The following is a 13,465-nucleotide window of genomic DNA, read 5'->3' as shown; positions in this document are numbered from 1 at the left end:
AATACTTTTTTGCCCCACTGTACAAGCTGACGTACTCTTTTCTGTCCCCCACCTTCAAAATAACATGTTGATTAAAGGGTTTGTCTCATTTGGCTTCCTGCAAAAATCCCCCACCCCACTTTTTTTCATAAAGAAACTGAAACAATTCTGAGAAGTGGTTTATGGGAACTCTATTGGAAATATATCTATGAGTGAAAGTACTTCGTGTCCATTACATATGTTGTTTCGATGCAGTAGACTAGCTAACTGCTGTCTCAACTTAATCTCACTTTTTTAATCACTTTGCGAAGAAAGGGATTTTAGCTTGACCTGAAACTGCGCAAAGCTCTTGATTTTTTTGGATTGACCTGAACAACAGATAAACGGCGATAGAAAAAATAAATATTGAGAAAGAAATACTCAATACGGAGTCAGGTAAGGTGGATCTATCTTCAGAAGCTCAGTAACTAATGAATCGTACATTGTTGCTGACATGAACAGGGCGTATTCACACCTGCCTTGTTTGGTTTGTACCAAACCAAAAAAAATCGCTTTTGGGCTGGTGTGAATACAAACCATCGAACTCTGGTGCGGACCAAACAGCCGGTCCGAGACCCAGCCGGAGAGGTGGTCTCGGTTCGATTCCTAACGAACCCTGGTGCGGTTCGCTTGAGATGTGAAAGCGACCGCGCTCGGTCAGACCCAGTTCTAAAAATAATATGCCTTTTTGGACGCAATTTTATTTATATTGTTTGATTAGCGCGGTGAATTCAAAGATCAACGTCACGTTAACAGACCGGCATCACGTTATCAGACCCGTTAAAAATGTGCCGTGGCTCAACAAGTTGCGAAGAGGAGACGAAATGTCTTTTGGATATTTGGGCGGACACCAACATATAAAGTATGTCGGAGAACACTTATAATAATTCGGATGCATTTAATACATTCAGTACAAGGATGGGGGAGAAGGCGATCGAGCGGTCAGCGGATAGCACCATCATAAAATCGATGTTGTGCCAAACGCCTCTGATGCGCCAAAAGTACTGCAAATGTTTGTAACTGTATGAAACCAATCAGTATAAGCACAACGAGGGCAGCACGCTGAATCTCCATAATCTCCATAGTTTGTCGACTTTGTTTTCTTTGTTTACTTTTTTTATGCGTTACCCCGCCCCCGACCGTGTTGTCCAATGATTGAACGATCTATGCACAAACGTGCGTTTGTGCATAGATCGGAACCGAACCAAACCAACCAAACCAAAATCTATAGGAACCGAACCAAACCAAAAAATAAACATTGCGTCCAAAAAAATCGAACTAAGGACTTTCCTGGTATGAATACGCCCGATAAGGTTCCGTAGGTTGGGGTCTATTTCCTTCCACCCACCCCCTCTCTCTCTCTCTCTCTCTCTCTCTCTCTCTCTCTCTCTCTCTCTCTCTCTCTCTCTCTCTCTCTCGCTCGCTCTCTCTCATAACCTTTATGCCTCTTTTCCTTGACCTTTGTGGAAAACGTGATCAGGTCCTCTACGTATTGTCAAATCTCCTAACCTTTATGCCTCCTTTCCTTAACCTTTGTAGAAAACGTCATTGGGTCAAGGAAAGGTGAAAATGTGCCTCCATTCATTCGTGCCTCCTTTTCGAACGGAAAAGACAGCACCGTTTAAAATGAATTCTATTCCGTTTTTCGTAACCGACGTCGTTGCGCGACGGCGAGTATTGTTAACTTCTAGCGTCTAGAGTGAAAATAAAATTTTCCGAAGATGAACTAAAAAAACGCTCTTTCGATCCATGCGCGGGCTTCCTTTCAAACATAGGAAAACACAGTCCTGTTTAAATTGAATTCGAACCACCTTTCCTCCAAGTAGGCTACTATAATATATATATATATATATATATATATATATATATATATATATATATATATATAGGTTGCCCAAATAAGGTTGTCTGGTCATGTAAACTACCTGCTACAGCTCCGACTGGATTACATTTCTGCTGGGCACATTCACTAAAATGTCAATATGAGAGGCAGGTACACATTTAAAAAGAAAAGGTCTGTGCTCACAATATAATGTAGTACAAATTAAGTAAATATTATTAAGTACTATTACAGTTAACTTAAAGTATCAGTATTTACAATAGTATATTTACAATAATAATAATAATAATAATAATAATAATATACTGTATTTGTCCAATATAGCCCATTTAATAAGTAGGCCTGCATTGAGTGCAAAAGTAGGCGTAATCCATAGATGCTGGAACTGAAAGAATGGGCATTGTTCAAGCAATATTGTATTGAGATTAATTGATAGGGATGTATTTACAGACACTGATTTGGTGGAATGACGGCAGTTCAGCCAGTTGGAGGGCTAAGAGATTCTCTCCCCATCTAACTTCAGACGTTAACTGTAAAGAAAGTTACAGACCGGAGAAGGCGTTTCGGTTGAGAGGAAAAACGATCAATTCAGGATCCTCTCCCACCATTGCCCATTGAGTCTCTATTTCGGGAGTCAGCACAACTGTGCAGGCGGGGTTTTCTCCGCTCGCCAAGAATTCAGAAAAAGTCTCTTCCCCTCTCAAAAAAATTTAAACTGATGGTCGCACTAACGCTTGGAATTGAAAGAGTTCCAATAACGGTCAGCCGCAAGGCGTCACCTTTAACGGTTAGTGAAGCCAACAACATTACCTTTTGCAGATCAGATCAAATGTACGGGCTGGCCATCCCCTCAAACTTTTGAGTGGGAAATGTGTTAATTTATTTAGATCTTTAGACAGATTACATCGACTCCCTGTGGTGGAGGAGAAGGAAGAGGAGGAGTGAGTCTGGCTGGCTCCTGGTACCAAACAGCCCGGAGCTGCCTCTTAAAACCACAGCAGCGATTTGCTCAACAGTCACATGAAACATGATCAATTTAAAACTGTGGGTAAAGGTTATCTTATATAATCTATTATAAAAAATGTTTTGATTTATGAATGTAAATTATTTTCCTATTCTCCTAAACCAGCTTCTCTGACCATTAACCGACCATAACGTTTACATGACATTTACATTGTTGCTATAGAAACGACCGCTTGTTACGCCGCCTCCTGCTACACGGTCCAACAACCCCATCTAGTGGTTGCTTGACGCCACTGGTCCTTAGTCTCCCGACACACCTGTCTTCAATCTGTAATCTCCACTCCCTACTTCAGCCGGCGATCTCCAATCAGCAGGCGCAAGTTCGTCGTTTACTACACCTCATTCAGTATCAGTCATACCAGCGTTAATCCAAGATCAGCCTGATTTTTCCCCGTTCCCCCAGTAACCCTCTTCCCTCTCCTTTAGTTCTCCGTCCATCACTCTGCCTACCTGTTGCCGAACCCCTGCCTGCCTGAATACCCGTCTGCCGCTGAATCCTCGCCTGCCTGACTGTTGCCGAGCCCTTGCCTGCCTGACTGCCTGCCTGTTACCGAACCCTCGCCTGCCTGACTACCGCTTGCCTAGCCCGACTTGTCGTTTACTCCTTGTCCCAATAAATCCCACTTCCTTCACTCCGTCTCTGCCTCCCTGTGTCAAGCGTTTGGGTCCCCTCGTCCTGTTCCTTAACACCGCTGGTATGAATTCTCTAACACTAATTAATGTGCGGTGAAAGAATATATCCTCCCTATTCTCCTCTTTCCACCCCCCTCTGCTCCTTTCCTCATTTCCTCTCACCTCCCTACTGACCTCATCTCTCCTATTTTCCTTTCTCTCCTCTTTCCACTTCTCTTCCGACTCTCCGCTCCCCTCTTCTCTCCTCATGTACTCTCCTCTTCTCCTGGCTCCTTTCCTCTCATCTCCCAAATCCCATCTGTTTTTGTCCATGCATGATGCATGTGTGTGTGTATGGTTCCAGGAAACAATGGCAGTCAATCTAAAGACTGTGTGTGTGTGTGTCTAACTCTGTCCGAGCAATATAAGCACTTCTTCTATGAAACATGTTCATATATACAGTCATGCAGTGTCCTTATTTGTGTCTTGTATCCATGGTAATATCAGTTATGCTTATCCGCTAGTGCAGGGGTTTTCAAAGTATGAGAGAGTGAGCCCCCCCTCAGAGAACAAATTTCAGCTGAGCTACCCCCCCAAATATTTTTTTTCCAAAACCCTGTGTTTTGAAAGATCTAATTATTGGTGGGGGGGGGGGGTGGACGAGCGAGCGATAGCGTACGTGTCAGTTTAGTGAAGTAGAACGAGTTCGGTTGTGTGTAAGAATAAAGTACCCAGCCTGTCAAGAATCGGTGGCCGCTTCATTCCAACCGTATTCCGACCTATAAGCAGACCCACCGTCGGTAAAAGTGAAGGGTGTTGCCCCCGAGAGAGCATCGGCCCTGGAGGGAACGTCTCCCCTGTGCTCCTCGGTCTGGGAGCCGACAGCAGGAAAGTGTAACTAACCATCTCGTAGTTGGAGGCGGAGCGCAAGAGAGTATACGTGATCCAACAATTTGAGATAAAAATAAAGCACATTAATTTGAATGATTTTAGCTTGTGTGTGATTTATCGCGGGCACGGGCACACACAAGCTAAAATCATTCAAATGAATGTGCTATATTTTTATCTCGCACTATTGGAGCGCGTATACTCTCTTGCCTCCAACTACGAGATGGTTAGTGTGACTTATAGGTCGGAATATGGTCGGAATGAGGCGGCCACCGATTCTTGACAGGCTGGGTAATTTATTCCATGGGCGTAAATTTGGTCTCAGCTTTGGTAGGGACACTTCACAGACGTAACCCCATATCACTAGACTGCATCATGCTGAACAATAAATACTCTATTAAAATAAAATCTAGATTAACATGTGCGCTTATTCAAATTTAAAGTACACACACACACACACACACACACACACACACACACACACACACACACACACACACACACACACACACACGCACTGCCAGTGATATGTACACGATACTTTCTTGTTTCTCCCAAAATCACTAGACTGCATCATGCTGAACAATCAATACTTTATTTAAATAAACAAGATTTACATTTGCACTTATTCACATTTAAAATACACACCCACCCACCCACCCACACACTGCCAGTGATATGCGTACGATACTTTCTCGTGCTCACGTGCTTAATTTTCTTTTTTTATCCCATGTCCCTTTACGGGTTCCGTATGTTCCGTACCCAGCCATGGTTCCAGAAAATGGACAACAAAATAAAGCGCGCAGGTCGCTTGTTATTTTTGTAATCGGCAGAGCACTGTCAATCACGCACAGCCCGGTCAACAACACATGTGATTGGAAGGTACGTCAGCAGAGAGCAACCAATAGGTTTAGAGCCAAATGGTCTCGCCCCCAGGAACGTTTTTTTTTTCCTTTCTGCAGATCAACGATTTCAGACCTTTGACTGTCGGAGTTTCAAAACGAATGCGCGACAGAACACTGCCAATAATCACGTGACTCAAAGCTTGCGCCTGTGCGGTCAAATCCCTGAAAAGTCAGTGCTGAAAAGTTAGTTCTGAAAAAATACATTGCAATGGTGTAAATTTACACCTTTACAAGTTTTTAAAAATAAATTTTCAACCTTTCAAAACTTATTTCTCAATATATGAACACCTGTTTGCATAATCCCATTTACAAGTTTTCAAAACCGGGAAGCAATGAAATACACTGTTAGAACAGTGCCAGATTTGAAACTCTGCAAATGCGCTGGTGACATTTTTTAAACTTTGAATATGTGTTGGTGAAAATGATGAAGAAGATAAAATAGAACACAAAATCATGTTTGCAGATGTTTTAATTCTTTTTTCAGGCTTTCAAAACCTTTTTTACAAGGTGTTGAGTTTTCAAACCCAGATTTACAAGCCTTTGAAACTTTTTTTTTCAGGTTTGAATTATGGCAGGATACTGGCTCCATAGTTTATGATATAGTTAACTATATAGGGAACGAACAAACGAGAATTCGGACACTACGCTAAATATTTCAAAACGTAATTTGCATCATTAAATTAAGTTTAGAAAACACGACCGCATTGCATTGTGGTATACGGGAGTTACATGTAGGGAACATCGTATGTTCACTCAAATTTGGGTTATTTTATTGTCCAATAGATAGTGAATGAAATTAACCACTGACAATTCGAACACTATTACAAAATGGCGAGCACCTTATATCGTGCACTATATCCGTGATAGGGAACGATTTCGAACAGAGTGTCTGCCTGTGTCTCAGACTCCAGTACCGGCAGGTACATGGCCGCCAGGGCTAAATGGGGGGCGTCGAAGGATCTGGTGACCAGCAGCGGTCCAGACGCCGACGCCCACCTGGACGCCAACCTGGAGGGTGCCGACCCAGAGCTCTGCATCCGACTGCTCCAGGTAACCTCCCCAACAACCCCCCTCCTTCCCCTTCTTTCATTTGAAACTATAGCGGAAAAATAGTGAATGCTTGATTTTCCATTCTGTCAAAAATACACCTGCTCCTCTTTCTGTTTCCATGAGAGTGGCGTGGGGTGTGCAATCAAATGTCCCAATGGGACTCAACTCTTTAACCAGACATTCAAGAGGCTAAATGAGTGCAGATCTTCACACACACCCCAACACCCACACATATACACATACTTCATATGTAAACCACTTTGGGTACCTAGAAAAGCACTATATAAATGCAATATAAATGCAATCAATTATTAATATAACGTTTTTTCGGCAAGTTACTTAATTTCAACCATATTGTCCCTGGGAAGGGGTGTATATGCTGAGGAAATATATATTGAGAGATCGCTATTTGTAAAGTACGTTTGTGTCTAGGATGCTTTCAAAAAGGCCCGGCCATGTCCTGTGAATCATTGTAAAACAGCTTCCCGGAGATCTATTTAATTTCGCCGACATAGTTCCAGTGAATCCATTTACATGCTGTCACCACATCCTGGCACAGACGCATGGCTGTCTTCTCCATTCACCTCTTGCCAGAGACTGTCCATCATGTTTCTCGCTGGGTCTTTAATGGCATCATGAAAACATTGGCGCATACCTCTTTATCTTGACTTCTGCACTGTGTTCAGCACACTCCAGCAGGAAGCCATAGAAGAAGGGCACTTCTTTCCTATCTATTCATTAGCCATAAGTATTGTTTTAACCCAGCAAGACTTTGAGACACAGCACTGCAGACGAGACAATGTCATGCATCCTACAATGCCTTCTATCACCAGCAGCTCAGCTTTCACAGAAATACCATCAATAACCCGTAAAATGTCAGGAATGAAGGTATGAAAGATTTGAAACTATCACAAGCCTTTTCTCCTGGGTGGAATAAAACGTCCTTTGGAGATATGCTGACTCTGTTGTGCCGTTTCCTCATCTATTTACAACAATAGCCAGATAGCTCTTTTGCCTTTGTTATTAGACATTTTGTGAAGTCCTCGATTACTGTTTTGTTGTCATGCTACAATGCACTTTATAATAACATGCTGCAATGAACTTTATGATTGAAGCACTTCACAAAGAACTTAGAATTATTATTTGTGTGTTGAAAATTGTCGTTGCATTGTTGATTATACAGTGTGTGCGTTGCTTATCTTTTTTGCCTGTGTCTTGTGTTTTTTAAGCTACTGTCATGTGCCCCCTTTAAATTGCCCCTCGGGGAGGAATAAAGTGATTTGAATTGAATTGAATTGAACAGTCTTTACTACTACCAAGCACATTTCCAAAAGACCAAAGTGCTATATTTCCCTTTTTTAAAAGATCCCATGTCAAGAAAATTTCACTTTCTGAGGTTTTCTAACATTAATATGAATTCCCCTAGCCTACCGATGCTCCCCCAGTAGCTAGAAATTTAGTTGGGTGTAAAACGAGCACTAGGCATTCTGCTCCGCCTTTGAAAAAACGAAGCTGAGACGCTTCGTTTTGGAATTTTCCCCGAATGTCGTCATAAGGGGAGATGCCACCTCCCCTTTCTCTGCCTTGCCAGCCAAGAGAATTTGGCCCGCCAATGAGATACGACTGTGCGAGCAACACGTGTGTGTGTGTGTGTGTGTGTGTGTGTGTGTGTGTGTGTGTGTTTGTGAGTGTATGTGTGTGTGTGTGTGTGTGTGTGTGTGTGTGTGATTACACACAATGTAACGCAAGTGTTGTACACTTTTTTGTTATTTGGATAACCGTTCTGCTGTTGGTGTTATGGCGCATAACACTTCGGACTCTCGTCTCTGGTATTTCCACAACAAGACTCGTAGTGGGGGTTATCTCAGCCATGGTTGAGAAGGTATTGGGGGAAAGGAACTTTGGCTTTGACTCCCTGAAGTACATGAACCACGAGATGGAGGAGAATGGGATTGTTGCCCGCGAATGTCTCCCGCTTGAGCCCCGCTTCCCGCTGCCGAGGGACCACCGCCTCGGCGCTGCAGGAGGAGGTGGTGCCTAAGCACTGACCGCTGCCGAGGCGGTGGTCCCTCGGCGGCCAGGCTCTGGCGGGAGACAACCGCGGTAAGCAATCCCTTTCTCCTCCATGTCGTGGTTCAGTCTACTTCAGATTGATCTGGACGTGGAAGAACCAGAGACGTCGGAGATCCCGACGCAGTCGTTTGAGATTCACAATATCGTCTGGAGGCTCACACAGCTTTTGGCCGTGATAATATATATTATATGATATAGATATCTATGTATAATATGATATTAGTTATATATAGAGCTCCAGGAATCACGCCGGAGCACCCGGAGTGTTCTAGAATATTTACAGAACACGGCAAAAGGCTGTGTCCGCCTCGATATTGCGATACATCCACTGTAAACAGAGCGCATGGTACCGTGGCTGCAAGCTGCTCAGTGCCACACCCCCACCCTCCTCCTTGACCCGCCTCTCTCCTCCTCATTTGCATTAAAGCTGCAGACACCGAAACGGCTAGTTTTGGGAAAGCTCAATGTGCAACTGGCTCGTAGTGGCTGTAATTCTGCACCACGGCTGAATTTTGGGAACGTCTTCAAATACTGTGTTTGGGGCCCACTAATATTTATATTAAAGCATCCATAAAGTAGCATGCCATGGGACCTTTAATTCACATGTCATCGCATTTCATTGGAACAAGGAAGTAATGTTGCCAAACTATATTGGCAACGGATGTTTTAGTGAAACCATTAGAGGCTGTTACAATGGTTCAATCAAAGTACCAGGAAAAATCCCTTTAAATCTGACCTCTTAAAACCAGAAGCAGAACCAGGCTCAGTGACCTTTCAACCTTTGACCTGAGGTCCTGACGGTGACCAACTACTCAGGACTACTGAGGCGCCTGCAGTCCAGCACCACGGCCTGGAAGGTGCAGTTCCTGGAGCTCCGGGGGCTGGACCTGCTGCTGGAGGCCTTGGAGCGCGTGTCCGGGCGGGGGTGCCTGCACATCACCGACGCCCTGCTCCAGCTGAAGTGCGTGGCTTGCGTGCGCGCCGTCATGAATTCCAAGACTGGCCTCGACTTCATGCTGGACAACCAGGGATACGTTCGGACGCTAGCCCAGGGTGAGGGGGTCACCGCCTGGGGTGGAAGATATCAAATATAGGATATATTTGTGTTGTATATTATCAGCCAATGATCTTTGTAGCAGGTACTTTGCTTGAAAGAAGCAGAATATGTTTTGTTCTTCTCCTGGTCTGTCTGTTGGTGTCTGTCTGCCTGTCTCTCCGTCTCCCTGACCTGTCTGTCTATCTTACCTGCTGCGTCAATGTGTCTCTCTGTCAGCTCTGGACACGTCTAACATGATGGTGAAGATGGAGGTGTTTAGGCTGCTGTCGTGCATCACCCTGTATAGACTCAGTGGACACCAGCAGACCATCGATGCCCTGGAGCACTACAAGGTGACTCACTGCCTTACTGTCTCAATGTGTCGTACTGCTCTTCACTTCTGGCAGATGTTCATTCCATTAAAACAATGTGAGGGGAAGCACATGCATAACATTAGACCCAGCTGGTTGTGGGGTCTAGACCCTGGTGGTTGTAGGCTCTAGACCTTTGTGGATGTGGGGTCGTGACCCTGGTGGTTGTTGGGTCTCTAGTCCCTGTGGTTGTCGGGTCTAGAACTTTGTGGATGTGGTGTCTAGACCTATGTGATTGTTGGATCTAGACCCTGATTGTTGTGGGGTCTAGACCCTGTGGTTGTAGGGGCTTGACCCAAGGTGGTTGTGGGGTAAAGACTTTGATGGTTGCCGGATCTAGACCCTAGTTTCAGTAAGGTCTTGACCCTGTTGTTGTGGGGTCTACACCCTGGTGGTTGTAGTGTATAAACCCTGGTGGTTTTAGGGTTGAAACCCTGGTGGTTGTGGGGTCTAGACCGTGGTGGTTGTGGGGTTCAGATCCTGGTTGTTGTGGGGTCTAGACCCTTGTGGTTGTGGGGTCTAGACCCTGGTGGTTGTGGGGTCTAGACCCTGGTGGTTGTGGGGTCCAGACCCTCGTGGCTTTGGGGTTTAGACCCTTTTGGTTGTAGGGTCTAGACCTTTGTGATTGTTGGGTCTAGATCCTGGTGGTTGTGGGGTCCAGACCCTGGTGGTTGTTGGGTCTCGACCCTGGTGATCATGGGGTTCAGACCCTCGTGGCTTTGGGGTTTACACCCTTTTGGTTGTAGGGTCCTAGACCTAGACCTTTGTGATTGTTGGGTCTAGATCCTGGTGGTTGTCGGGTCTAGATATCTGTGGCTGTGGGGTCTAGTCCCTGGTGGTGGTGGGGTCTAGACCCTTTGTGGTTTTTGGGTCTAGACCCTTGTGGTTGTGGGGTCTAGACCTTTGTGGTTGTGGGTTCTGGACCCTTGTGTTTGTGGGATCTAGACCAAGGTGGTTGCGGGGTTCAGACCATGGTGGTTTTGGGATCTAAACCCTGTGTTTGTGGGGGTTGGACCCAAGGTGGTTGTGGGGTTAAGACGTTGATGGTTGGCAGGTCTAGACCCTGGTTTCAGTCAGGTCTTGCCAACCCTGGTGGTTATGGTGTCTAGGCCCTGGTGGTTGTTGGGTCTAGACTCTGGTGGTTGTAGGGTTAAGATCCTGGTGGTTGTGGGTCTAGACCCTGGTGGTTGTTGGGTCTAGACCATTGTGGTTGTAGGGTTGAGATCCTGCTGGTTGTTGGTCTAGACCCTGGTAGTTGTTGGTTTTGACCCCAGCTTGTGTCTCCCTCCCAGAGCCTGAAGAAGCAGCAGTATCGGTTCAGCGTGATCATGAACGAGCTCCACGCCACGGAAAACATGGACTACTTGGTGACCCTCATGGGCATGGTGAATACGCTGCTTCACGGCCAGGACGACCTCCGCAAGAGAGACAAGCTGCGCAAGGAGTTCATAGGTCACTATCAATATTATTGATCACAATGGATGTAGCCCATACTCAGCAATGGTTGTGTATTATCTTTTACGTTGTTGTTACTTCTCTTCCAGGTCTGCAGCTGCTCGACCTACTGCCCAGACTAAGGTACAGAACACGCCCAACTGGACCAGAAAAATGAGACCCCTGCAGATAAGTTGTCTGTCTGTCACTGTTTAACCTCATTCTAACTGTGTATCTTTCTCTTTGTCTGCCTATCCCATTATCTGTCCGTTTTTGCTATTGTCTGTCTGTCTGTCTGTCTTTTTGTCCTATCCTCTGTCTGTCACTCTGCCTGCCTGTGTCCCCTGCAGGGATATGGATGACATGAATCTGAACCACCAGTGCAAAACATTTGAGAACTCGCTGGCAGAGGATGAGGATGACATGATGGAGATGTATGGTGGCATCGACCTGAGCAGCCACCAAGACGTCTTCACCAGCCTGTTTACCAGAGTATGCTCTTCCTCTTCCTCCTCATCCTCCCCCTATCACCTCTCCATCATTCTTTTTATTTTATTTTTTTTATTTATTTTTTATTTTTTATTTTCTTGAACATGTTGACATTAACAAAAAAAACATTTAATAATCCACATAAACATATATAAAAAAATTAGTTTTAACCATAACCAGTGCCCCCATCGTTCCAAGTTCATAGCGTTTTGATAGAATCGGCTAAAAACAGCCAACTGAAGAAAGCGTCTATATGCGGTTTTTGTGCTCCAAAACGAACGTTTCAACTCGTTATCGTACAAAACATATCCCAAATCCATTTTAAACTGGAATTACCCTTTAACCTTTCATAAATATAATTGCATATTGTATTTAAAAATAAGTATGATCAAAACTTATAATCCAACTGATATGATCCAACGTTGTCTATTATAATTACATCAACTGGCTGGTGATATAATAGATTACTAGGTTATACACATGTGTTCATGTATACATACATAAATGCATTACATAGTCCTTAATGAGTACAATATAAGATAATACATTACTTGTCATTTCCATCTATAGATTATCAGAAATCTCATATTTTCCTAGTGTGTATATTATAAGCTGCTTTTTAAATTGTGCAATGTGTTCAACTGTTTAAGACGTAACTATCAATTTTCAACCGTTTATCTTTGTTCTAACCATTTAACCAATCTACACACTTGTATCTTCAATGATATCCAAACAGAATTTCGGTATCAGTTGAAATCTCTTTAGAATCACAGTTTTAGTTTCATACCGGTGTGGGTACCAGATTGACTCGGCTGCCAGATCGACTCTGGGTCCTAGATGCGCAATAATGACGCACTTCCTGTAAACGCTGTCTTTTAAATGCGCATGTGTGTTTCATTCATTCCCATGTTATTCCCAAGTATTAACGATCTCCTTTTGTTATCTAATCTATGAATAATAATCTAATGTACAAAGATTGATCAGATAATATTTATGGCTTTAGATTGATGGCTAACGTGAGCTAGTAAATGTTAGAAGGGGGGGGGCTTTCATCTAGGGCTGCAACAACGAATCGATATAATCGATAAAAATCGATTACTAAAAGCGTTGGCACCGAATTTGGTCATTGATTCGTTGAGTCGCGCGATTAATACGTCACTTGTAGGCGCGGCACTGTTTACAGCCAGCCGCCGACAGGTTGGTTCATGGTTCATGCACGCCCACAGCGAGCTTTAGTGTGAGCATCCACAGCTTGTATTTTGGTCTTATCTTAACACTGGACTGTAGGCCTATATAAAAGTGTTGTACCTTCACTGTCTTTGGGTTAAGAAAACCTCCTTCAACTCAGTATCCGTCTAGTCCAACCGAAAACTCTGTCAGCTGCTGCTGCTGCAGACGGTGTGCAGATGGCCTCAGAGTCGGCACCGCGTGCATCAACTGTCATTCAAAGCAGCGGTAGTAATCACACAACCGGACGGTGTAGAAAGTCCCGTCAGTTAAAAATAGTAATCCAGTTTTTAAATCCATGTTAAAATCGGCAGGATATTGAGCTAGTTAGCTTAAAAAAAGTAGCAAACAGTGTCAAATGTGATGTGTTCAGGTCGGCTCAGTAATGATTGATGTGTTCAAATGCAACAAAAAAAGAAAAAGAAATCTGAGATTTTGGTGAAAACCTGTTTTCCCAGCAATATAAAATAGAAAGTAAAGATGGAATTATGACCTGTTT

The 13,465-nt window shown here is 44.1% G+C and overlaps 1 protein-coding gene across 1 annotated transcript; it reads left to right on the top strand.

Annotated features, from left to right (window-relative positions):
- Positions 1–264: 264 nt before the first annotated feature.
- Positions 265–12,395, top strand: inf2 (inverted formin 2; the record flags this gene model as incomplete). Its single annotated transcript, XM_079753198.1, has 8 exons — positions 265–414; positions 6,191–6,336; positions 9,201–9,462; positions 9,683–9,798; positions 11,109–11,268; positions 11,361–11,394; positions 11,601–11,742; positions 12,390–12,395. The coding sequence occupies exons 2-8, from the start codon at positions 6,211–6,213 to the stop codon at positions 12,393–12,395; spliced, it is 846 nt and encodes a 281-aa protein (XP_079609324.1). The 5' UTR covers positions 265–414; positions 6,191–6,210.
- Positions 12,396–13,465: the final 1,070 nt, after the last annotated feature.

This window comes from Pollachius pollachius (assembly GCF_949987615.1).
Source record: "Pollachius pollachius genome assembly, chromosome: 16".
In the NCBI taxonomy this organism is placed as follows: domain Eukaryota; kingdom Metazoa; phylum Chordata; class Actinopteri; order Gadiformes; family Gadidae; genus Pollachius; species Pollachius pollachius.
Note: the sequence above shows the minus strand (reverse complement) of the source record. Positions and strands in the feature narration are given on the sequence as shown.